Below are 27,743 nucleotides of genomic sequence, written 5' to 3' on the forward strand. Positions count from 1 at the left end.
GTTCATGGCTATGTCATCTAAACATAAGCACAGGATACAAGCACAGGAAACTGATGGTAACACATACAGGTCAACCTTGAATTTTGCAGATCCTGAAACATTATTTAATTTGCAAGTCCAAAAGTAATTGAAAAATACTTCAAGAATATTACAGAATGTCCAGAGACTTAAAAAGTGGTAGTCATATAGAAGAGTTGTAGAATGGCTCACTGCAGTTGGAAAGGTTGACCATGGGTCAGGTAAAGGACAGAGATGAATCTTGCTCTTTAATCAGTTCCCGATTAAAAGTTAAAATCTCCTAAGGAATATAACTGGGAATTTTCCATAAAAATCAATACAACTTTTCTACCTAAACTTTAATCGAGATTCAATTCCCTACCTGATTTTTTAAAAAATGAAAATAATGCAATAACAGGCTGCAAAACAAAGCTCCAGCCCCAAGTATTTATTTCCAAAAAGAAGTGCTTTATTTAGAAATATACCCACCTGATCTAAAACTTTTAGGAAAGGAGGAGGAGCCAGAAGGCTCCTTTCTCCCAAAAGATACAACATTTTGATGTGTTATTGCTGTTGCTTTACAACTATCACCATGACTGTTAAGATTTCAGAATTAATATTTCCTCAGAGATTCTTGAAAGAATCAGAATGAACTGGCAATAGCACATTCTTCATACAGGAAGTCATTAGTCATGAATGACACATGCAATTATTCCTTTTTTTAAAAAAAATTAAAATGCCCTAATTTTCTTAAAGTGTTTTAGCATTTTATTAACTACTTGAAGCACTCCTTGGCTCCTGCTCTTTCTCTCTCTTCCTGTAGCCTAGTTTCCATTATATTCTTTGAAAGACAGATTTATCTATATATCCAGCCTGGGCCAATTTCTTAGTTATGCCTAATGACTAAGACAAGTATGATATTACTGTATCCTGAGAAGCTGCACTATTTCCTTGTTGCTCATTCATTTCAAAAATGTATCTTATTATGAATATTTATCAAAAATATAGGCCAATCATAGTTAAGGCATACACTGAATAACAATGTTTGAGCTCCCTCTTGTGGAAGTATAGGAATATAAGCTAAAACAATCCCCACAATTTCTATAGACCATATCATAAGGAGTTAAATACAAGAGTAAATTTATGTACATACACTTACAGATTTTTTCTTTCATAATCACAAAACTAAGTTTAATTCAGTCAATAACATTAAAATCACCATAATGACATTGAGGATTGCTGAAGAATATAAACCCTGAGAATGTCCTCAAAAGCATACCATGTAATCAACAAGGACAAATAGTAAGAAAATAAATTCCCTTGAATTCTCCAATAAAATTAGCTTTTTAAGGATATATATTACTCCTATCATACAATGAGAGATTCTCATGCCAATCAGTTTTTTATCAGTTGAAAGATAAATGCTTAAAAAAAGACTTGCAAACCCAGCCATTGTTGTCTGTAAATCACATTTATGGCTTAGCATATTGCACACATTCAATCAAGATTAATTATAAAAACTACCAATATCTTGTTAGATTCGTGTAGGCTTATAATAGCATCAGACTAGAAATATTTTGTAAAATTCTAGCTATCAAACTTTTCCAAAAAAAGGAAAAAGATGTCAGAGCTTTTTTAATAATTAGCCCTTCTCCTACCTATTTCCTGAACTCAGAAAGCATGAAAACTATTTTCTTGTCTGACCAAGAATCAGTAGCTTTAATTAGCTTACTCCTGACTACCTATTATAAAACTTAATTAAGATGCATTGCTGGGTGGATTCAATCCAAGTAGCCTCTACATTGTTTCCTCAAAATGTTTTTGGACAAGCAAACTCTTTATTTACATTTAAAACAATTTTTTTAGGTTTCACCCAAAGTAACACAATAGTATAAAACAAACTTCTAAACACATCATGAAAAAGCAATACAATGCTAAATCAAGTAAAAAGCAAATATAAAAAATTGATAGAAAGTCAACCTGATAAAATACAGCAGATATTAGGAAAATAAACTAGCCAAGAATAAAACAAACCCAACAAATTAGAGACATTTAGTTTCCTTCATTTTTATATATATATTTTTAATTTTGAAGTACCTGTTTTGATTGTCCTATATAATGTTATTTAATAAATATTAATCTTCCCATTTGATTCTTAAGGTTTAAAATTAATTTCTAAGAACTCTCAACCTGCCTAGAAATGCAATTAAAATAATGGGGAAAGATGACAGGATGAGCCTTAAATTTAGCTTGGTGCTTACTTTAGAATACATTAGAATAAATGTGCAATGCATAGAAAAAATGTTGCCTTGCTCCCGATTCAGTTAAAAGTAGCAGCAGCTGTAAATAAATTAAAAAAAAGTTGCCACTAGGCTTACCTGAAAGAGAAGTTGCTGGTGTTGCCTGGCTATTATTCTCCCCTCTGCAATTTGGAGGGAGGACCAACAGGCAGGCTGAGAGCATGTTATGGGTACTCTTAATAGAAAGAATGCCCTGATAGGAGTAGCTAGTGTTAAACCACTCACTTATAAGAAAGCACATGGATGAGATTGCTACACACCTCCTCTGTAACTACCTAAGATGACTCCTATTACTTCAACTTTTCTTTCCTATTCAGGTGGATACAATTCCAAACCAAGTTCTGCAGTGCAACTCCCTATGTTTATTTCCTAAGAATGCCTCCTGCTACATTCGGGGCCTGGAAGCAATCTTAGAAATAAAACTGAAGCTTCAAGGTAGTACTTTGAAACATGTTAACTAGTCATTTATTTTTAATTATTTAAAAAAATCAGATGAGGCATGGAATTTGACAGGTGCTAAAGGACGTATCAACAGGCTACAGAACATCAGTGACTATTAATCATGGTGACTCCATTATACACAAAGATCAGAGAGGAACTGAGTTCACTTATCAAACCAAGTTGTGCTGTAATACAACACTTCAAGCCAACAACTACATTATGGCTTAGCATGTTGTGTGAATCAGGACAGTATGGGTATCAGTCACTGGAAAACAAAAGTGATTGCTTTCATGTTTAGGGCCTCTTTTATATATTTGGGCACTCTCAAAAACAGGATACTGAATAAAATGGAGCAATATGTTTCTCTCTGGCATAGATTTCATGATATTTTACCACAATAGAGTAGTAATATGTTTTTTCCTATTAAATAATACAAAGTATTATTTATATATAAATACACACACACATACACACGCGCATATATTGTAAACCAGAGATTCTACCTAATGTTTAATGCATGATATGTGATACATTTAGATGTTGAGTAATGTTTTTCTTTTGCTCTGTCTAGATTTTATTAGTTCTGTGTTTTCACTATTTGTTTACCTTTTGTAATTCTGTTTATTTTTTGTAATTTTCTTATACATTAAAATTAAAAAAAAATAAAAATAAAAAACAGGATTTTGAATAAGCCTCGGCTTTTGTTCTCATAGAAGATTATGATCTGCTGCAATATTCTATTACATGATGTACTTGTACTGAATTATATTTAGTATTTCTAAGTAAATACTTATATTACTTAATACAATTAAGTATTTCTAAGCAAATACTTAAAATAAATTAAGACTCAATTAGTTGAGATAGTTAATATTTGCTGCTGAAATGTATATAACAGTATTGTACTGCAGATCAGTGCAATTATCTTTCTAATGCATGTCTTTGCTTAAGTTAGCACTGATTCACTAATTCATACTTCAGATTCAGAACCTAGTTAAGAATGTTACTGTGTCATTAGAAGGAAACAGAAGTGAACCAAAGGTAACCTGCTAAAATGCTAGGAGAGAGGAAAGCAAGACAGTCAGTTTACTTTCTTTATAAACAAGTATCTTTTCAATCTAGAAGTGCTGAAGTAAAAGGAATTTTGTCGAAGAGTGAGTAACTGCTAAATTATAATAACCCAAATATGCATTTAGTATTTGAAAGTAAGCAATATCATGTTAATATATCAGCAGTGCTATGAAGAGCCTTTTCCAGTATCTGGACTTCAAACATAACCTTAATTCTATCTAGATTTCCAACTTCAAAATTCAGAATTAAGCATTTTTACTTTGAAATTTAAATACTGAAATATTTGTTTTCTAATCCCCCAAAATCATTAAGCTTTGTTGAATAAATTTTAACCAATATTACATTTGCTTATATTGTTACTAAAATTACAAATTTCTATTTAAACCTGCAGCAGACAAAGAAATATTTTTAGTAGTATTTTTTTCTAATGCATGTAGTTTTTGTATGATCTCTTTTCCCCCTTTGTACAATGATGGGAGTCATGGGAGGTGCCTTACCTGCCATCCACTCTGTCTGTATGTTATGCCAGATGCTGATGTTCCTATGTCCATTTCTATGCTTCATGGGCATAAAAATATCTGGCTAAGAGTGTCAAATCTTAGTCTTTACACCCCAGCCACCCCATCAGATCCATAGCTTGAACCTGATGTCACCAAGTTCTAAGCTCTGTCACTATATTCTAAACAATTGTTTAGCAGCTATTTGTTGCCAAGGATATTGATGCATTCCAGAAACATGGAGAATTTCAGCCTGAGATCTTCAGTTCAGCTCCATCCCCGGTATGCCTTTAACTCTCTGAGGATTTGCTTCACATGATTTTAGTAGTTTCACATATTACACAATAGGATTCTTTTTATTCCACTTAACAAGTTTATTATATTGATTATAGTAATAATGCCTCATAAATGTGTCTAGAAATCCATAGAGAAGTTGGCATACAGGAAACAGACAAGAGCCAAATTGCAAGTGATCAAATACCACCAACAGTTCTCTCCTTAAATACGTCCCTCCAGAGAGAGCTGTTGTTTTTAATTAAGAACAACAAATATTTAATGATACACCAGACAAAGACTAACAAACCCAAGAACTCTTCATATTATATATTTTGGAAAAAACACAAATCACAGCTTATAAAGAGGTATGCATGCACCACCACTGAGAAGTAATAGTTATCTGATACTGTATCCATCGTGAGTATTGGTACTAGTTTAGGTAAAAGCATGCTACCTTATAATATATGAATAGAATGACAAATGTTCTGCCTGCCTTCCTTTAGTGTTACTATCAGGAAGTTAATTCTTTCTATAATTCTGATGAGTGTTGTTTAGTATTCTTTATTAGAATATTCATTACCACTTAACATAATTGTCTTTACTAATTTTTTCATTATCCCATTCATCAGCTAAAAAGACTTCCAACCTCTCTACAAACTTAAAATCACATCATAAAAAGAAAATGGAAGGGGAAGGAAAGCAATAGAAAAACCAACTTAGACACTAGTTCTTAAAGTCACAATTCATTTAGCAAGTAAGGAAGGAATAATTTGGGTAATTCAATAGAATGGATATGCCCTATGTCATGAGAATGGTGTAATCGAAGGTAGTTGATCTCAGTACAGTAGAAGCAATAGAATACATCTGTAGCCCAGCCTGATAGTATTACTGCTACAAGATGATGATTAATAAACAGCTAGAAGCATTTTTTCACTTATCAGGGGTCCATTTTTTTCCTGAAGCCTAACAGAATTAATATTAATAAGTATATGCCGCCCCATTCTCAATGGCTCTGGGTGGCTTACAGGCATTAAAACATTTAAAAACGAGGAACAATTTAGTTATTTAACTCTTTACAATCAATTACACCTAGTTACAGGGTAAGCAAAAATTAGCATTAGAATGGATTTTTCCAATAACTTGAAATATGTGAATGATTTAAATACAAGATAAATACAGAGAGGAGATTATTAGTAGCTTTAATATTTTAGACTATCTCCAGGATCAAAAATAACCTTCTTTTAAATATTAGATGTATCAAAAAGAAAAGTGGAAGTGGTCACCATGTGATAAAAAATGGTGATTAGGGCCTTGGTCTGCTTCAGCAAGTCTTTTATAGGTTCTTAAATTAATAATTTCTTTCAGTTATTAATAATTTGTGATCACAGTTCTTTATGAACTAAGGTCAAGTGTAAGTATATGACTGGCAATGTGATTTGTGTGTAAACTACTTGCAAGTGCTTCTCTCTAGGACTTAATTTGAATTCAGAATGTTTCAATAAGAGGAGTAAGTCCATGAAATGTCTCTAAGAAAACCACTACCTTTGGCTTATTAATTATGCAATCATTTACACTTATTCCCTAGCATAGAAGTAGGCCCCACTGGATTCAGTAAGGTTTCCTTCTGATCTGTGTAAAACATATTCATAGTCTTGTTCTGTAAATCTTTGGTCTTTGCACTGAGATGTGAAACATATTGCCTGTGAACATAATGTATATAAAAATATTTTATAAACTTTGTATTATACCAACATTACATAAACACTGTATAAAATAAGTGTTGAGGGAGGTATTTTAAATGGAGAATAGGTGGGAGAAACCATGTTACACCAGGTGGGAAAGAAGTACTTTGCAGATAAATCAGCACTTCTCAAGTTGTATCATTTCTGGGACAGACTTCTAGGGATCTAGGTCACTATTTTGTGGCAGATTTATGCTTAGAAAAAGATTAGCATCGTCCATCACCAGATGAAATTGTAAACCCAGTCACATTTTGTGTGTATATATCAGTTTTACTGTATATTCCACTCCATAGAAGTGCACTTTTATTTGCTTTAACAACTGTCAGGCCAGAAGTATCTGCTCTGAATGAAATAATCTTAAAAATTATTCTTTGTGTGAAAGCACTAAATAAAAAGGACAAAAGTTTGTAAAATATCCAACTGCACTTGTCCTAAAAGCTTACTGCTCAATTACAAATGAGTTTTGTTTAAATTAACACGTTTTAAAATAACAAATGGTCTATTTGAGAAGCATGTTTAACAATGCCATCTCATGCAGCTTAATCTGAGGACCCCTTTGATTCTGCATACTTCACTGGAGCAGCAACATTTCTAATAAAAACAGCCAAAATTTTACTGCGTTATAATCCCAATAACCAGATTTTATATGCATTTTGGTGTCAACTCTCCCCAAGTACAGTACCAGAGTTTGCTCCCATTAAATTGGGCCATTGCCCAGAAGAGACAGCTAGAGACAACGGTGATTAACCCTTAATGTTATGTTAATTAAGTTTTGCAAACTGGTCTAGTGAAATGTAAGAATCTAAAGATTTAGATTTGGACCAGAGCTCATTTCATCGAACCCATGAGGAGAGGGTGCGCGCGTGTAATTATATCATATAATTATATCATACAATAATAGAATAAAATGTGGCTGTGAGATGCCAGGCTATGAAGGCCAGGTAATGGACTAGTGCGCTTTTCAGCAGACACGTGAAGCTTCTGCGTATTTATTTATGCATAAGAATTACACAGATGGGGAAAAAAGGTCAGGTTTTAAAACAGAATACTTTTCAGGCTACCTGTTTTCCCCTGGCTTTCTTTGTTTGCCAAGAATGGTATTATGTCTAAAAGGCCATTAGTCGCTCTTCTGGGGCAGGCCTGCGGGGACCCTTTATGCGGCTGCACCTTCCCTCCAGAGCATCCCGGAGCGGGGAACAGAAGGGGCCACCCGCGCCCGCTGAGCAAAGGCCCGCCGGGCGCCTCCCCCCTCGCCCTCCCCGCGCGATTTCCCCGCTTCCTCCCGCCGGCCTCTCATCCCGTCTCTTCCTCGCGAGGTTTCCCTAAGTCTCGCGACAGCTCTGGGTCGCCATCTTAGTTGTTCTGGCGCGGTGGTCTCCGTAGTCGCTGCCGCCGCCGCCGCCGCCGCCACTGCCGCACGGGAAAAAGGCACAAGCGGCGACCTTGGCGAGCAGGGGCGCTCGGGCGGCTGCATTGGCCCGGGCTGTGAGCGGAATTCCCGGTCGGGTTGTGCGCCCAGCGCCGGACCCTGCGGTCGGCCCGCTTGCGGAGGAGTGTCGTGTCAACTGTCGTTCCTGGTCCCGCCCCTTTCTTGGCTGGGGCCCCGGGCCCTCGCGGCCACCTCTGCCATTGCTGCCTGGGGAGGCGGGGCTCAGGCCGCTCTGGATGGTGGTTAAAATGATCATAGAAAACTTCGAGGCGCTGAAATCCTGGCTCAGCAAAACCTTGGAGCCCATGTGAGTAACCGAGCCACTCCCCTTTAGCCCCTTATAAGGGCTCACATGTGCACACCCCGACCCACATGTGTAGGTCTGGGGCTGGGGGGTGTCCATGGAAATGCACGCTGGGATTCGTGCACGCAGTGCGAAATCTAATTGGAGACCTACTCCTGATATAAACAGAGCCCTAAATGACCCCTATTTTCCAGTGAGGAAGTTCACCCCCAGAGTGCAGCGTTTGTATTAAAACATGGTGATGTGTAACTCAATTTTTCTCTCCCTTCAAATTTAGTTCCATATGGATACATGCGTGTAAAGGGGTGGGAAGGTGATGTATGGAGGGAGGTTTTAGATACCCACCAGCGGTCTGTAGCAATACAGCTCATTCAAAGCTTAACCTACCTATATCAAAACTAGATTGCACAGATTAATTTACAGTACCGGATTGGAGATATGCAAGAAAATCCTTTTGTTAATCTTTTAGATATTTGTGCATAGCATGCAAATACCCAGTGTGTTCTGTAGTTTTGACACCATGGTACTGATTGATTCCCATTACATCTAGATTTTGCTGCTACTTATTTGTGAAACTGCATTAGTTTGCAAAGATCCATGCTGCTGTCAGTACATAGAAATAATGTTCAAAATAGCAATAAGTGAGTTCTTGTCTGATATCATTCCTTTGAGCAACCCTGCTTCTGCCACTTAGGTGATCCAGGAGTGAAGGAACCGTGTCATCTTTTTGGGCTGTTGCTGGCATTGTGGTAATAAGGGAAGAGTTTGAGATAAAACATAAGTCAATCAGTGTGTTTTGCTTTTTCAGCTGGCTTTCCCAGTGTTCCTTACCTTTATTCTATTAGTTTTGGTGGATCAGAGTTACTGGCTCTCTGGTAACTTTGCCAGAGCCTCATAAAATCACTTTCCTTCCACTCCTCAATGGCAAAAATAGTGAAGTACCAGCTGTAGAGATTTATTTCTATAGGATTAGAAAAATGTATATGTGTGTAAGACTGGTTCTTGTTGTTAAAGTGGAATCTAGATTGATTTATGGCTCCAGGGAGGATTTTCCAAGGACCATCAAACTAGAGCTTAAGCCGTTAATTAATACAATTATTTACTTCACTCTTTGGTTCTTTGATTAATAAGATACATAGCAAAATCTGACTGCTTACAATTATTTGGCTTACAGTTTGTTTTCAACAGCAGCTCTTAACTGAGGTTACTTTTACTTTGAATAATACAAGGAGTCTTTTTGGACCTTAAAAAGAATTACTGCCTGTATATTTGTGAGATTAAAATCCATTTAATCAAAAATACTGTTACAGCATTCAGAACCTCATATGCAAGAATACAAGATGCGATGTGCAGTAAAGGATGGTGAGAACTTAGCTATGTTAATTGCTATTTCTCCCATTTTAACTTAACTGCTGCACAAAAGCTGTAGGGAAGAATCATGGCTGGATTAATGCTCGCTCCAATTTTAGAAACTGGAGGATACTTTTTGCTACACTGTTATATTTGATACAGTTTGTAGAAACTCATCAATTAAGTATAGAACAGTTAATATTCTGCTCAATTTGTGAACTGATTTTTCCTCCATTCCTGAAAATTTTGTTACAACACCAGAGGTGTGACTATTATGGACAAAACATATTACTAGGGTTCTTTTTTTCTTGAGAAAACCGTGACTTTATATAAATAGAAGTTATTTATCATGTATGCCCTGGATGAGCTGGCAACTTGATTCTAAATGTGTGACGTTGAATGTGGGATCAATATTGAAAATATTAAGGGCATATTAAATTATTGTGGGTACCTAGGGAACCCCTTCTCCACCTACCCATTACTACAGTAGCAAAGTACTAGAGTAGGAAAATGCATACATTATGGCAGCATCTGCTCTAGGCACATGTACATACATGATACTTGCTTTCAAGAACACAGGTCTGACCTCTGTGTAGTAGAATTTCAGCATATAATGGAGTTGCATATCCAGAATGAGTTTCTTATGCAGCCTGTTTTTTTTTTTAACTGCATTAGAAATTTGTATTAGGGAAATATTAGTACACTTTTTTGTGACAGAGGAACATTCAAAATGTGACTTTTCATCCTTCTCCTACACCAATATTTTGATATGCAGTAGTTGAGTCTGTTTCTCCTTTCTCCTTCAGAATTCACTTTCAAACATGACTTGATCAGACTTTTAGGAGGCAGGGCATATATGTGGATTTAGGAAGTTTTAATTTGCTCATTTATATTAAGACGACCTTTTTGAGTATCACACATATCAAGATGACTTTTTTGTTATTGGTCTTTCTTCACAACTGTTCTATGAGGCTGCCCTAATCCCATTTGTCTTTTATTAGGCTGAAGGTTTTCTTGGTACATCAGCAGTAAATAAGCTACACTTACTGCAAAAATAATGTATTTGATGTATTATTCTGAACAATCTTTCCTATTGTTTTCTTTTCTATCTTTCTCCCAAGTTGGAAATGTCCCTGGAGATATTATCCATGCAGACTGGGCAAACACTTTTAGTCTTGTTACAAGTGTTGATTTACTGCACTGCTCCTTGGGGTGTTTAATTTGTATCTCATTTGAACTTGTTGCTTTGGCTTTTCTTTTCTTTTTTTCTTTTTTTTTAGGATTTTCAAACTGCCTTACCTCTTTTGGCATTATGTTCTTTACACAAGTTATTTGCTAATATTGAATAGTTGAACATTTTGATTATACTGTATATAGATATTGTGGAAACATAAGCTCATTAAAATGCAGTGCTCTTTGTGCTTGTTAAATACCCTGGGATTTTGTGAATCATTATAAAGGGAATATGAGTAAGAAGATGGTTTAATTGTAACTCCTCTTGTATCTCCTATGGCAAATAAGATTTGTATAGGTGAAATCTATAGCAAAGAAAGGAAAAGCTAGCAACATTTGAATCAAAATGACACTGAAAATATAAGAAGGTATTTAAATAAATAAAAAACAGGGAACCATCAAAGATGAGAATATAGCAAGAAAAAATGCTTAAAAGTAATATCTAGAGATCTCCCAAAAGATCAGGAATGGAGTTGAAATTAAGGATAAAATGGCAAGACATCAGAATGAAGTTTAGATCATTAGAAAGATATACCTTCAGTTGTCATCTTTATGGACAAAGAGTGCCATTTTTTGTTGACTGATTCAGAGCACGTTAATATAGAATATTCCCATTTTCAGAAAATATTCTATATCTATACTCCAAGAGTGGTGTTAAGGCCAAATGCTTAGATACAGCATTTACTCATTTGGAGGTTCTAGCAGGGGAGCACAGCTATTGTTGACTGAAGATTGATATACTACTGTCTGAGATGGACCCCTCTTCTATTAAGCATGCAACTTTGGGAAGGATGCACATGGAACACTGAGGAAGGAAGGTGACACCCGTCTAGTCAGCCACATAGCCAAATCAACCCTGGCAATCAGTAGGGTAACAGATGTTGCAGTCAGATCATTCTCACATCAGCTTTTATTTTCATTTATGAGGAAATTGTATGGCTGCTTCATTCAGAATAATTTTTGTATGCTTTAGGATCCCTGAAATCACAAGAATGATCATTAGTAATTGGACTGGTTCCTTGATATTGCCAACATTTACATTTATTGTTATCAGATGTAAAAAGTATGTAGACCAGAATATTGGGTACAAATACAGCAATTAGAGCCAGGAATTGAGGTATACAACTATTGCCTATTTTGCTTCTGACGCTTAATTTCTGCAGCTTTTTATTCAGTTTATTAGGAGAAGCAAGTTGTCAATGAATCAGTAAAGAGACTTTTCATGTAAATAGGTTTCTGGGTTGATTTCTTACATCAGGAATAAACGCATTTTCAATGTACACATCAATTCACAAACTTCAGAACTTATGGAGTGATGTACTGTGGCTGCTAAGCTGCAGTGTGGTTAATAAATGACCTCCAGATCTTGCTGAATTACAGTGTCCAGTATACCTAGCTAGTGGTACAAGATGTTGTAGTCTGTAGTTCAGCAAGACTTGAAGGACCACAGATTTACTAATCATTACTTAGATGAAATGATATATGTAATTTGAGAGACCCTTAGTTTTGAATTTATTTCATGAGGCTTTTTTCTAATGATGTAACTATGTTAATAGTTTAGATTTCAAAGAAGACTGTAACAGCATACAGTACAGTCTTTTCTTGTTATACGTTAGAATTTATCAGACACAAACTAACATTGTTACTTTTGAATTAAAGTACATATTAGAGATGTAAGAAACTGCAAATGTTAGTTTTAAGGGGTAGGTAGCATGACATTTGAAAATGAAGTCATTTATAAACTAAAAACAAATGTCGGTTTTTTCCTTTTTTTTGTTTTCAGCTGAAATCAGTCCTATATTCATACATCATGCTATGGTTGGCTATACTTATGGCTTTGCATGACTAAATTGATTTAAAATTCACTTTGAAAATAAAGAGATGATTTATTACTAATTTAGTTGTATTATAATGTGATTGAGATATACACACACATATATACACATACGTGCACTGTATATATACAGTGTGTTCGGAAAGTATTCAGACCACTTTCACTTTTTTCAATTTTGTTATGTTGCAGCCTGATGCTACAATCATTCAAATTCTTTTTTTTCCCTCATTAATCTACACTCAGTACCCCATAATGACAAAGTGAAAACAGAATTTTAGAAATGTCTGTAAATTTATTAAAAAGGAAAAACTGAAATATCACATTGGCATAAGTATTCAGACCCTTTGCAATAACACATGAAATTTAGCTCAGGTGCCTCCCACTTCTCTTGATTGTTGCTGAGCTGTTTCTACACCTTGATTAGAGTCTACCTGTGGTAAGTTAAATTGCTTGGACATGATTTGGAAAGGCACACACCTCTCTATAGAAGGCCTCACAGCTGACAATGCATACTGTATCAGAGCAAAAGCCATGAGGTCAAAGGAACTGCCTGCGGAGCTCAGAGACAGGATTATTGCACAGATCTGGGCAAGGCTACAAAAAAATTTCTGCTGCACTGAAGGTTCCCAAGAGCACAGTGGCCTCCATAATTCTCAAATGGAAGTCTGACACAACCAGGACTCTTCCAAGAGCTGGTCACCTGCCCAAACTGAGCAATCAGGGGAGAAGAGACTCAGTAAGAGAGGTGACCAAGAACCCGATGGTCACTCTGACTGAGGTCCAGAGATCCTGTGTGGAGATGGGACAAAGTTCCAGAAGAACAACCATCACTGCAGCCCTCCACCAATCTGGACTTTATGGCAGAGTGGCTAGATGGAAGCCTCTCCTCAGTGCAAAACACATGAAAGCCCGCTTGGAGTTTGCAAAAAAGCACCTGAAGGACTCTCAACTATAAGGAACAAGATTCTCTGGTTTGATGAAACCAAGATTGAACTGTTTGGCCTCAATTCTAAACATTATGTCTGGAGGAAACCAGGCACCACTCATCACCTGCCCAATACCATCCCAACAGTGAAGAATGGTGGTGGCAGCATCATGCTGTGGGGGTGTTTTTCAGCAACAGGGACTGGGAGACTGGTCAGAGTTAAGGGAAAGCTGAATGGAGCAAAGTACAGAGATATCCTCAATGAAAACCTGTTCCACAGCGCTCAGGACCTCAGACTGGGCCGAAGGTTCCCCTTCCAGCATGACAATGATCCTAAGCACACAGCCATGACAACACAGGAATGGCTTAGGGACAACTCTGTGAATGTCCTAGAGTGGCCCAGCCAGACCCCTGACTTGAACCCTATTGAACATCTCTGGAGAGATCTGAAAATGGCTGTCCACCAATGGTCCCCATCCAACCTGATTGAGCTTGAGAGGATTTGCAAAGAAGGGCAAAATCCCCCAATCCAGGTGTGCAAAGCTTGTCGCGTCATACCGAAAAAGACTTGAGGCTGTAATTGCTGCCAAAGGTGCTTCAACAAAGTACTGAGTAAAGGGTCTGAATACTTAAGTACATGTAATATTTCAGTTTTTCCTTTTTAATAAATTTACAGACATTTCTAAAATTCTGTTTTCACTTTAACATTATGGGGTACTGAGTGTAGATTAATGAGAAAAAAATGAATTTGAATGATTTTGGCATCAGGCTGCAACATAACAAAATTGAAAAAAGTGAAGGGGGTCTGAATACTTTAGGAATGCACTGTATATATACTCTGTGTGTGTCTGTGTGTATCAGATATGTTGGCCCCTTGCCCGTAAAATTTTTATTAGTATGATTTTTTTTAAAAACTAACAACCTAGAAACTTTAAGAACTACAAGCTCCTGTTCTGTGGTTCTTAATTCAGTTCCAAATTAAAGAAAAAAAGGCCCTGAAGAGTATTTTTGTCATTTAGATATAGAAGGAACTTATACTAAAACCTTATGTTAAATATTTAACATAAATCTTTTGTGAAATATTTAACATAAATCTTTTGTGAAATATTTAACATAAATCTTTGTTAAATATTGCTTCTTTGGAGGTAACTGTTTTTTTGCTGAAGGATATGGTTCATGAGATACCACTAACGTATTTTAAAGTTAATTTTTAATTTAGAAGAACATCCAGCCTTCCAGAGATCTCTGATATTGGAAAGTGTTTCCACCATTTTTTGGAAATCACCTTTGAAGCCTGCTTGCTCATGACTTAATGTTAATAGATTAATAGAATCCCTGTAATATAGATTGAGATCTTTCTGTTACTCGACATAATTAATATAAAACAAGATTGTTTTATCTAAACTAGGTGCTGTTATAACTATCCCATCAGTATTTAAAGGAATTTCCAGTTAGGAAAAATATCTTGACATACTATATTCTGAGAAGGCTAAACTCCTTATCATCATGATTAGACAAATTATGCTGCCTTTCAAATATCACTAAAGAGGTGATATTACTTGGATAAAAATCTTCTCCATAATTCAGCATCCTAAAATAATATTTAATTGTACATCTCTTGTAAAACCTTACAACTTTCTTCAAGAAGTAAAATAATACAGGATTTTCTTTTGGGGACTTTTGATGAAAAGCTTTTATTTTTAGTACTAGTGTTTTTCTCTTTTTCTACTGCTTTAAGATTTTACTCACTATATCTGCAGAAATAATTGCTAGATATATAATGATAATATATACTGGTAAAATCAATTCTGTAGTAGCGTTCAGTTGAAAGGAATTCAATTTAAAAAACACACCGTTTTTTAATATAGCCTGAACGTAATTTTAAGGGGTAGGAAATAGTAAGCTGTAGCTGGATATATTTGGAATAAAATTCTATGCAAGTAGCAACTATGTTATTATTATAAATTAAACTTGAGTTTGTTAGGTATAATTTACATCAAATAAAAGAGTACATATATGGGACATGCTAGACATAATATATTACCTGGAAGTGAGGTTTAAAAATACCTTTATGAATAAGTTGTGTTCCTCTTCATTTGTAGATGTGATGCAGATCCATCAGCCCTTGCTAAGTATGTTCTTGCTTTGGTGAAAAAAGATAAAAGTGAGAAAGAACTTAAAGCACTATGTGTCGATCAACTGGATGTGTTTCTTCAGAAGGGTAAGATCTTGTAAATTTAAAGCTTCAGCATCTTATTTCAAAGTCTAATCTCATTTAAAATTTAATCCATTTGATTTTAATTACAAATTGGAAATGACTTTACCAATGCCTTTATTCCCCATAGAAACATAAAAATATAATACAACATCTAGCATAAACTTTGACTGACTGATATTCAAATGCTGTTGTTGCAGATAAGGTCACCATGAATTTTGCTTTTGGACTCTCTGAATAATATGTTTTCAAAAGTTACTAGACAACTTCCTAGAATAAAATATCAGTCAACTTTCAGACAGTTAGCATGTGCTTCTATTTCCCCTTGATTGCTTGAAACAATCCTCTTTCCCCATCTAAGCATTCTAAAGGGTTATTCTTGCTTGAAAACATCAGTGCCTGAGCAGCTGAATGTGTGGTTGTTGTTGTTGTTATTTTGTTATTACCGTAGTCAGTTAATGTCTCATTGCAGAACCAACATAAGGCTATGTATGTTGTTTCCAAAGCTGGAAATCCTAGAATTGGTGCCTGAAAATAGAATTGTCCCAATGCTGAGCAAGTATAAAACTGTCATTTTTCCAAGTAATAATAGCCATTAAGACTACTCCTCAACTGCCAGTTTGTGCACTATATACTGTTTGGATTTCATTTCAGAGACACAGATATTTGTAGAAAAATTATTTGATGCTGTAAATACCAAGAGTTACCTACCTCCACCAGAGCAGCCATCCTCAGGAAGCCTGAAATCAGACTTCTTTCAGCATCAAGAAAAAGAAGCAAAAAAAGAAGAGGTAGTAATCAGTCATATTTTTTCTTAAGCTTATGTTATATCTTTTAGCCTGATTTACATATTTCATTGCTATTTTTACTTTCAGTACATTTAAATGCCAGTTTGTTACAACTATGATATTTTTGATGGATATCTTCTAGAGGATAGACTTCAGTCATAATTAATCCTAGCAACATGTATGGTACAGATATAAAACTTAGAGTATCAGATTACCTAATACTATGAGAAACAGGTGGTAAAGGGTACAAATAGAGCAAAGTAGCACAAAATATCTCTAATACTTTATTTTTATGTTACTGTTGTGACATATTATTTTCTGTAGGATAAATAAGTTGAGATGTGTAAGGTTTGTAAAAAAAAAAAAACTCAGGAGAACTTTGTAAAGGTTCTTTTTTGGGAGTTGTTAGAATAAGATCTCTTTCATATTCCTTTTTATCAAGGTAATTAAAGAGGAAGAACGAGAGAAAAAATTCTCTAGAAGGCTTAATCATAGTCCTCCTCAGTCAAGTTCACGATACCGAGAAACCAGGTAATGCCTGTTTTTTCTTATTCTTGCAATTGATAAATATTTCTGATTTTAGGACTCTTTTCTTATATAAATGCTGAGACATTGGTTTATTTCAGTATCGCAAAGTTCAAAGGCACAAATTATCAAGTGTATGTAGAATGTGTTTTAAACAAAAATTTAAAAATATAAGTTTTATTTTGAACTTAACTATGTTTGTAATAGAGGTACAAGCAAGTGCTTTTCTTGAACTGTCTTCACCCTTTATATCTGAAATATACAGTAGCTTATTTACAATAGAATAATTACATTTTAGAAAATTGCTAGTATCTGGACTTTTCTCTTTTCTGCTTCTGAATAATTAACAGAATTAGCCAATACTATATATGTCAAGGCTGTTCAGGCACTAAATTTGCAGGTTAGTTACTTTTATAGTTTTGTTGTAGCCAATATATAGTGCTGGTTTTTGATATTTACATTGACCTGGTAATTAGGGATGAGCATAACTCATCAGTCCAAAAATGGAACATTGCAAAGAGCTTACATCTGAGAGACCTTGAACCACTTCTGGTTTGAAGGAATTATTTCCAGACATTGCTGAACCGTCATTGGCATACCATGGTCCAGAGTTGGAATGGAATATTCCACAGTTGTTTGGAAAGTTCCATTCCCAAATTGATGAATTTTGCATTTCTACCCATAACCTTTTTTTGCAATATTTTCTGTGATTATCTTAATTTTTTGTTAAATATTTCTACTAATTTGGATGCAAATAGTCTTTTTTTGTCTTTTGTATGAATTACAGGTTCCATTTTCCATTTAGGATATTAAATTTAGTCCTATAATTTTTTCTTGTCCAAAATATTTAGAAGCAGAGATGAAAGGAAGAAAGAAGAGCGTTCTCGCAAGAGAGATTATGATCGGAATCCTCCACGAAGAGAATCCTATAGAGACCGCTACAATAGAAGAAGAGGAAGGAGCCGGAGCTACAGCAGGAGCCGTAGTCGAAGCTGGAGTAAAGAAAGGTTGCGGGATCGAGATAGAGACAGAAGTAGGAGCCGCACTAGAAGTAGAACAAGAAGCAGAGGTAACTAATTACCTTAAGTATTAGTGAGCACAATACATTTCATTTAAATAAATGGGATTTTGTATAGTAGCCTATCTCAAACAAGTGACTCAAGATTATCAATGTAGTATGTAGGGAATTGTACTCAGACCTTCTTTGCCCTCGTAGGAGAGATATAGAGCAGATTTTTGGCTTTTAGCTTTCCCCTCCATGCTTTTTCCTTACCCTGCATATTACAAGTAGAAGGGAATTATCTGAAATTGTAAGTCCAACATGTATTTGAATGTCCTGGCTCTGTTGTCCAGAGCACTGTCTGTTCTTGGCTGCAATTAAAAATATCTGTCTATCTTAGGACAAATCTTTGTGCAGTCTCCAAATTACTAAAAGCTGGAGATGCCCACTCAAAAGAATGTATACATATTTCAGAATTTATTATATTCTTTGAAATGGTCACAGTTGTATTGTCTGATATTTTTTGTTACATTAGTTGGATTTTGGAAGGGTTTTTTTTTTTTTTTTAGAAATTGATTAGTCTGCATAATTGTTGATGTTTTCCTTATATTACCTTGTTACCTTGCACACTTCTCAAATGTTCTTTTATAGAAAGAGATCTGGGGAAGCCAAAGTATGACTTGGACAGAACAGAGCCATTAGAAAATAATTACACTCCTGTTTCTTCTGTAACAAACATTTCATCTGGCCACTATCCTGTCCCTACGCTAAGTAGCACTATAACTGTTATTGCTCCCACTCATCATGGAAATAGTACTACTGAAAGTTGGTCAGAATTTCATGAAGAACAGTTGGACCACAATTCCTATGGAAGACCTCCACTACCAAAGAAACGGTGCAGAGACTACGATGGTAAGCCCAGAAAATTAGATCCAAATATTGAAGTTAAGATCCATATGTTATTTTTATATTTGTAAGTTTTTTTCCTTGAGCTCCTCAGGTATTGATGATCAAAGATCTTAAATATTCTCATTAAATTATTTTGTTTTTAGTATTTTATATACTATTGTGTAAAAGTATAAAAAATAAAAGTTATTACATTGTAATATGTTTAATTATTGTATAGCTACATTGTTAATGTTTATTGCTCAGAATGGTACAGGTTCCTAATTTTATTTTGCTTTAACTTTTCAGAAAAAGGGTTTTGTATGAGAGGAGACATGTGTCCTTTTGATCATGGAAGTGACCCTGTAGTTGTAGAAGATGTGAACCTTCCAGGCATGCTGCCTTTTCCAGCACAGCCTCCAGTTGTCGAAGGACCTCCTCCTCCAGGACTTCCTCCTCCACCACCTATTCTTACTCCTCCTCCTGTAAATCTTAGACCGCCTGTTCCACCTCCAGGCCCTTTACCTCCCAGTCTTCCACCTGTGACAGGTAGGTTCTATTAATTGTAAATCTATGACTTGGCTGCAAATATTATACATTGTGCATTCAGGTAGAGTTTATTAATCATGGTTGGGTTTTGTTGAAATCAGTGTGATTTCTGGTAGATACCAGATCTGTGTGAAATAAGTTCTGTTTTCTCTATAATGTGGTAGTGGACAAACATATGGATCTCACTTGTCTTATGGAAATTTGATTGGACAAAGATAGCATAGCACTTCTGAAATTTGCCCACCGGATTTCTAGATGCCCCAGCAGTCCTAATGCCATGGCTGGGAAGGAGGTATAGCGGTGATTTTTTCTTGAGACCTTGACTAAGACCAGATGTGCTTGCTTTGCACATGGATGAGTGAGAGTGCCTATACGTTACATTGGGCCTTAGGGAGAGGTTGAGGCTGGTCAGTTCACTTTCTGATTTACAACCATTTAGTTGGTGCTGAACCTCTGTAGGGGCAAGGGATTGGTTAAGAACATCCATCCTGATACCAATCTCTAAGCTTCCCTTTTCAGGGAAGGTATGGGGCTTCAGTTGTAGATAATCCTGTAGGAAAAAGATTTTCTGGACCCTTTTCAGTCAGGTTTCAAATCAGGGCGTGAGATGGAAATAGTGTTGTTTGTTCTGCTGGATGACTTTTGTCAGGACCTGAATGGAAGTAGTGTGTTCCCCCAGTCCTCTTAATATTCAGATGGTGTGCCACTTGCAGGCCTACCTGGATCAGGAAACCTTAACAACAGTGAGCTATTTCATGTCACCTTGTGGTTAGATTTCTACAATGGATTTTGTGTGGGACTGTCTTTGAAGGCAACTTGGAAGCTTAGTTGGTCCAGAACAGCTAACTGGTGCTAATAAATTCTGTGGTGTGGCTACTCTACTGTTGCTAATTTGTTATGGGCCCCATTCAAAGTGTTGGTTATTATCCTTCAAGCTTTATGTAGCTTGGCTCCCAGCTAGTTACAGGACCATCTCTCCTGGCAAGATGTGATATATTCCATGCATTCTTGCTGGGAAGGCTTAGTGATGATCTTAACCACATGAAGTGAAATTGGTGGGGCCCCAATAACATACCTTATGTGGACACTTTGCCTCCTGAGGAATAAAATGCCCTCAATGTCCTAGGCTTTTGAAAATTTCTTAACACTTACCTGTTAACTATGCTTTTGGGATCTAATGGTGTTTCAGCTATTTTATGGATAATTATTTAGTATTAATTACTCCTGGTTTTATGAATGTATTTTTCCTAGTGTTTTGTAAATTGCCTTGAGTATGCAAAACTTGACAGTCTATAAAAATGTCTACATTTTATAACCATTTGTTTCTCTTTAAACAGTGGAGCTTCCTCCAAAACAATCTAACATATTTTCATTATGAAGATATATAGAAGGAGATATCCTTTTAGATATGGAGGATCCAGACTAAGCTTTAAAAAATTAAGAGATTGATTGCAAAGCACACTTCAGTATATTTTTATTTAAAAATGTGTCATGTGATCTCTGTTGTTTCCTTTAGTTACAGTTCTGACACTTGTACTATAAAATAGTTATACATCAAGCAACAAGTTGGAATTTGCAGTGAGAATAATTTGTAGTTTATGGTATAACAGGTATTTCTAGTGGTTGTAGACATTTTTTCTTGATAAATGACTTATATCTATCCTGAAACTATTGCCCTTTCAAGGAAATAAAACATGTTAGCCATTATTTACTTCGTATTGCTATCTATTTCTAAAGATGCAGAATATATCCAAAGACAAGATGTGTAGGCCTTTTATTTTGTGCAGCACATGGTTGCTTTTTCTTCATTTTTGTAACCCCATTATTTCTCATTTTGGTAGGACCACCACCTCCACTACCACCTTTGCAGCCCTCTGGTATGGATGCTCCCCCGAATTCTGCTACCAGCTCTGTTCCTACAGTTGTAACAACAGGGATTCATCACCAACCACCACCTGCTCCACCCTCTCTCTTTACAGGTGTAGTACTGGAATTTTTTTTAACCAATGAAAGGGGAGACATGATTCCTACACATAATGTGCAGTGGACTACTAGAATATTGGAAGGGAAAAAAAAGTCACGTGAGGAGTACTCCACCCTTACATAGTGAAACTTCTCATTTCTTCATTTTCTCTACAGTCTCCCTTCCCCTGTTATACTGGTCCTAAAATATCCCCATACTTTTACAGCAGATTTTGAATTTATGGAGGGAGGTAAAAGATTAGGGACTGAATGTACCTTAATTGGCTGCCATCATACAGTTTACTAAAAAGAAGACACTTGTGAGGGCAAAAAGAATAATTCTAGCTAACTAAAATAATATCGCTGCCTATATTTTTAATAAGCCTCTGTGTGAGACGTAGTTTTTGTAATCCAAGACAAGATCAAAAGAATTGTGAAAACTAGGTTTCCAGACTTAATGGAACATTACCCTGTGTCTGTGTGTGTGTATTTTAACAAAGGGTCAAAAGCTTAAGAAAGCTCCCAAACTAGTTTATTATAAGTTACAAAGTTTAAAGAAAAAATGTTTTTAAAAAACTTGGGTAGAAAAAGTTGCATGAGGAAAAAAAGTTACATTATTTTGTGTTCTGATTAGAATTTATCACCAGAGAACAATTTTTTGTTTAATCCTATATAAATTGTATTAAGCTTACATCTACAATTAAAGTGTGTAAAGTTGATTTGTGTACACTATTAGCACACATCAGTTTAGTAGGTAATCGTTCAATCTTTCAAAATGATTCAGTTCAGCAATCCAGCTACTTTTGAATATGTGCCAAATTACCTTTTTTTTCCAAATCAGATTGGTGATTTAAATCACTTAAGGGTTGATTTGCATGCCTGTACTATATGGTTTAAGTTTCTCTATTATTGTGTAATTAGATAATGTCTTTTTTGCCAGAAACATATGACACAGATGGCTATAATCCTGAAGCACCAAGTATAACCAGCACTTCAAGACCTATGTATAGACACAGAGTCCATGCCCAAAGACCAAATTTGATAGGACTTACCTCAGGTGATATGGACCTGCCCCCAAGAGGTAATATGAAAGATTTCTTGCTTTAAAATATAGATGGATAGTAGCACATGATTCTTGGAGGCCTTAAGTTTAGTCTATTCACACAAGGCTTGAATCATCTCCCACCTTATGCTCACCTTTATGTTATTCCATCTTGCTAATTGGGAAATATGATAGGAACAAGAGTTGCAAGGATCATTTCTATTGGTGACATCACAATTGCACTTTTCCCTGTCAAGCAAACACCTGCTTGCAAGGCTTATAGAGTATGATTTAATGGAAAAACAATCCATTCACACTGTACTCTCTATTAGAATCATGCACCTTCCATTTCTCTCCACACATGCACTGTCTCCATTTTATTATAAAACATTTAAAATTATATATGTTTGCTGCCGTGTTTAAAAGTTAAACAAGCTCAGACTAACAGGCACAGTAGTTTCATGAAGTTATGAAACCAAAGGAAAGAATAATGATGGAGTGGACAAAATAATATTTTAAGTTTTATATGATAAGGTGACCCAGAGTTCTGATCATCTCAGGGAGAGCTTGCATGTTTGGGAAAACCAGAAGATTTCTGTACTTGGCAGTCAGAAAAGCTTGATTTAATACTATGATGTCTGCAGAAATATTCCCAAATTATTTTCCCTCATTACTAAAGCTTTTTGATTTTGAATAGTCCTTTACTAATTATCTTTCCAGAATCCTTCTAGCAATTATGAACTTCAGTTAAAGTAACCTATTTATTAGAGATTGGATTTCTAGTCTCATTGTTTGTCTTGCCTATCTGCAAACTATTGTATTATGATATCTTTCTCCAACTGGATGCTATCCACATACGTAAGACTTCAATTTGCAACTTCCCTAGGCAGCATGAGGAAGACTATATTTCAACATTTCCGCAATCCTTGTTATAGATACCCATCTGTCTGGCTTTTTCTCTGTATTACTCCGGTTCTAAAATTATTACAACTTATTGTGGTACTCTCAGTAGTTTGCAAGTTACCTAGAAAATGATTAAAACACCCACAGTAAATCCAGTTAAAAACATCTAAAGTCAATAAAAGCACAAAACAAGCATAATGGACCAGAAACATATACCATCATATTGAATCGTATATACATTGATGACTACTTTTAAGTTATAAATGCTCTATGAAAGCCTAGTTTTTAACATTTTCCTAAATACAATCTGATTTCCACTGGAAGGCTATTCCAAAGAACTAATGCTGCTACTGAAAAGCAGAGTTTTTAGCTGCATTTCTTCCCAGAGTTGGGAAGCTATTTGTGTTTTCTTGCTTGATGACCTTGTACCCAGACATAGATGGGGATTAAGATAGGTGTGAAAAAAAGGTTAGTAGAAACTTGTTTCAACCTTATTGGTAAGTCATAAAATCAAAGTGGAAAGAAAAAAAAAAGGAAACAAAATGCACATGCAGGTAATTCAGAGAGAATGTATGCCCCGAGAGACACTCCTGATCTCATATTAAACTTCACTGTTTCTCCATGACATGCCCCTTTCCCATTCTTTATTTTTTCCTCCAAACTGTTGGCAACTATCAAATCCCTCTCAGGCTTCAGGTTGTAAGTCATCTGCTAAATGTCTATAGTTGAAAAGAAATTTTATTTTCTAAGCAGTGTATTCTATAGTTGCCCTGTGGGGTTTCATGCATTTCCTTTTGAAGCATCTGGTCTTAGTATATGTTGGATTAACACTGAATCAAAGGGACTTGGGTTTAAAGAAGGACAGCATTTAGTATGCTGCAAAAATGCAGTAAGTCAGTTGATGGTAATAAGGAGTGAAAATTCTACTATAAAATGCACAAACACCCTTTAAAAATTAATCAGTGTACTCTTTTCTTCCACACAGAAAAACCTCCAAATAAAAGTAGCATGAGGATTGTAGTGGATTCAGAGTCCAGAAAGAGAACTATTGGTGCAGGTGATGGAGTTCCAGCAAAGAAGAATTGGTTTGACAAGTAAGCAATTGTTAGCTCTAGTAACAGCAGAGTGAGCAGAGTAATCAAGAGTGAACTGCTGTGTCCTCTGCTGTGCTCAAAAGACCGCTCACCCTAAACCGCCCCCCCACATATTTTGACTTTAAAAGAGTGGAATTTAGATACAGTACAAAAATATTGCCTACACTTGATTTAAAGTTTGAAGATCAGAAAGGTCAAGATAGCAGCTGCTGCAGCAGCATAATCAAAGTCTTTATGTGTCTTTATGTCACGTACTCATGTAGAACAGCAGGGCTTTGATCACACTACTGCAACCATATCTTGACTTTTTTGATGGATGCTGGGGATACCATTGGTGCAGATCATATGAATAATGTTTTCAGTTATTTTTGTATGGACCCTATAACGCTCAACACTTGTCTGTGTACCTGTATTAAAAGATAGTATAACTTCAGTGATATAGTTCTCTCTGTTACTGCATGGTTAATACTGCTTTCCAAATCAGGAACAGTTTTAATACACATGTTAATAACTTCCTCATTCCAAGTTGAATTAAGCATAGTTATTCAACTTGCAATATACACTACAAGATTAAATCTGGTAGAGTTTAGTATGGATTCAAATTACAATTCTGATCAATCTGTGATAAACCCAACTTATTCTTACATTTGAAGGGCAAGTCATAGAAGACTGAATTATACATATCTTGTATATAATCTTTGGGGAACTCTGTAGTGGAAATTCATGCATTTGTTAGAGTTTAAACTCTAGAGTGGTTAAATGGACAGTGCTGATTACACAGGTTCACATTTCATTCAGTACTTTCATTCAAGATCTCTCCCTGAAGTTCTAGATCGCTGCTTTTTCCTAGGTAAGATGACTTGATGTAAGAACTAGTTGAAGGGTCCACCTATCAGAAAACTTGGGGAGGGGGTGATAAAACATTGCAGAAAATCTTTAAACTCTTTTTTAAACATAAGTGAATTTTTAAACAAGTACTGTGGAGGTTTCTGCAGAGGGAAATGTGGGAATCTAGAGGAATGTTACTCATTTATGAGCATGGATATAGTATATATAGACATATATTATAAATTCTGGCATGTGGTGATGAACTGATCTTTGGTTTTTCCTACTTAGGTAGCTGCTTAGTGATACTGAGGCTTTTCTTGTTTCCCAACAATGTTTAAAAGAAATGCTTCTTAGAATTTAGTTTTAGATTATTTATCATTTAATTCCAGATTTTAACTATTCTCTTATGAATTAAATTCTACTAATAGCTTTAGGCATTTTATTATTTTATTTCAGACAAAATTTTAATAGAACAAACAGTCCAGCTTTCCAGAAGAAGTTGCAATTTGGGAATGAAAATACAAAACTTGAATTGAGGAGAGTTCCTCCAGAACTTAATAATATTAGTAAACTAAATGAACACTTCAGCAAATTTGGAAATTTAGTGAATTTGCAGGTAGGTGATATTGTAAAGCTTTTACTGTATTGTTAAAACAATATATCAGAAGTCGCAACATGGCATTTTTCTAATAAATAAGGCTTGAAAATTTACTCCATTTTAGCATGAATACATCAGCTGTTTAAACGGGGAGCTTTAATCACAAGTTAAATATTGGCATGTAATTAATCCATTGCAGTTAGTCTAAGGCAAGAATTAGCAACATTGTTCCCTCCAGATATTTTGGCCTACATATTCCACAGTCCTTTGAAATTGTCCCTGCTGATGGGGTCTGATGGGAATTTGAATTCCAAACATTTGGAAGGCATTAAATTGTCTATCTCTTGATTTGTAAATTGACACAGGTAGTAATTCCTTTCTTCTCAAATAATCTATATTACAGTTTGCTATACTGCAGTTTAAAAAAAATAAAAGGGATATTTAGACCAGTTTGTACCCACTTATCAGTTTATGGGGGATTTTTTTGGTGGATTTAACAAAGACATAGAGGGCATATATCACATACATACATACATAACATCTATAAAGTTTTACAAGAAATATTTCAGTTTTATAGGAATGGGAGCCATAATTTGTTACAATCATTCATAGCTCATATGTATTTCTGCAGATGAAGTCTGAGTATTTTGATAATAGAACTTCAAGCCCTTAGCAGGCTTCATGCTAGTTCAGAACATTTAGAATAGTACTATGATTGAATAGAATTTGTGATGTAAATAATATTCGCTAGTTGTGCCAAGCACGCTGATGCTACTGAATGGGTCTGTATCCTCTTGTTTCTAATGTTCAGTTTATATTTCAGCAGAAATTATTATAATTCTTTGTCAACCTTTTGAGGTAAGCCTGGTCAGAGAATAGACTATGCGAGGACTACTGGAACTCTCTTTATTCCTATAGGATATAATAACAGAATTCCAAACAGAATCAGGGTGTGATTATCTTGAGTCTCTTTCTTATGCTACCTCTTTTTCCAGGAGTGTGTTGTTGTTTATTTTCTCTGAATGGTTTTCCTAAAGACTCTTGTGCACTCCTCTACATTGTGTTTGGCTTTCCTTGAAAATCATAGGTTGCCTACCAGGGAGATCCAGAAGGTGCTCTCATCCAGTTTGCTACCCATGAGGAGGCTAAAAAAGCGATATCGAGTACAGAAGCAGTCTTAAATAATCGATTTATCAAAGTCTATTGGCACAGAGAAGGCAGTACTCCACCAATGACAACTTCAGTGCAGAAGGTAAAGGAATAAAATTTGGTTAATTCAGATAGCTCTTTTAAGCTAAATATCTACTTTAGCTCGGTTTTCAGGAAGATGTTTGAATCTTGCATCTTCCAGTACTAAGAAGGCAAGATTATTTATTTTAATAATTTTGCTTATTAGGAATATAATTCAATATTTCATTTCACATATTTGAATATTTTTAATGTAGGAAAAGTCATGGATCAGAGCCGATACAGCATTTCAGTACTGACTGTTCTCCTTGTAAGGTTATCTTTATTCCTACTAGTTTCATTTCGAAAAATGAAGTTGTGCACATTTCAAAAATAATTCAGAGTGCTTCCAGTCTTATGGGAAAGCATCTCTGCTATTCATTAAAGCATACCCCCCCTTTTTTTTCCTAGTATGAGCCTGAAGAAGATGATGGGCTTGCTTTATTTAATAAATATTAGAAAGGTGCTTCATGAGGTTCAACCGCTTCTGTGGAATAACTTTGAAGCATGCATGGCCCTGAAAATAATATTTTCAAGTATGTTTTGAGTATGTTTTTGTGATAACCTGCAGTGCTCATCCCCAGATCACTACCTGAAGTATTACGCAGAAACATATAAATGTTTATTGAAAAGATAATCTGAGGATATTAATAAATTCACTGCAAAAAATGGACTTGTGAAAGAGTGGATCACATATTGTGACACTGAAAACATTTTAAAGGAATTTCCAA

The 27,743-nt window shown here is 35.5% G+C and overlaps 1 protein-coding gene across 4 annotated transcripts in view; it reads left to right on the plus strand.

The window, feature by feature from the left end:
• The first annotated feature begins 7,689 nt into the window (after window positions 1-7,689).
• RBM26 (RNA binding motif protein 26) overlaps window positions 7,690-27,743 on the plus strand; it is a 65,387-nt gene continuing 45,333 nt past the window's right edge. For all 4 annotated transcript variants that reach the window (XM_088136471.1, XM_088136472.1, XM_088136468.1 and 1 more), the window contains exons 1-12: window positions 7,690-8,057; window positions 15,499-15,617; window positions 16,266-16,402; window positions 16,842-16,930; window positions 17,776-17,993; window positions 18,576-18,836; window positions 19,119-19,358; window positions 21,200-21,337; window positions 22,261-22,401; window positions 24,251-24,359; window positions 25,644-25,803; window positions 26,873-27,037. In XM_088136471.1, coding sequence (XP_087992597.1) covers window positions 7,987-8,057; window positions 15,499-15,617; window positions 16,266-16,402; window positions 16,842-16,930; window positions 17,776-17,993; window positions 18,576-18,836; window positions 19,119-19,358; window positions 21,200-21,337; window positions 22,261-22,401; window positions 24,251-24,359; window positions 25,644-25,803; window positions 26,873-27,037 — 1,848 coding nt within the window. In that variant the 5' untranslated portion in view covers window positions 7,690-7,986. The remainder of the gene's footprint in view (window positions 8,058-15,498; window positions 15,618-16,265; window positions 16,403-16,841; window positions 16,931-17,775; window positions 17,994-18,575; window positions 18,837-19,118; window positions 19,359-21,199; window positions 21,338-22,260; window positions 22,402-24,250; window positions 24,360-25,643; window positions 25,804-26,872; window positions 27,038-27,743) is intronic.

This window comes from Python bivittatus, unplaced genomic scaffold (genome assembly GCF_059951505.1).
Source record: "Python bivittatus isolate LINGU-HERP-01145 unplaced genomic scaffold, Pbiv_v1 ctg000060_np1212, whole genome shotgun sequence".
Classification (NCBI taxonomy): domain Eukaryota; kingdom Metazoa; phylum Chordata; class Lepidosauria; order Squamata; family Pythonidae; genus Python; species Python bivittatus.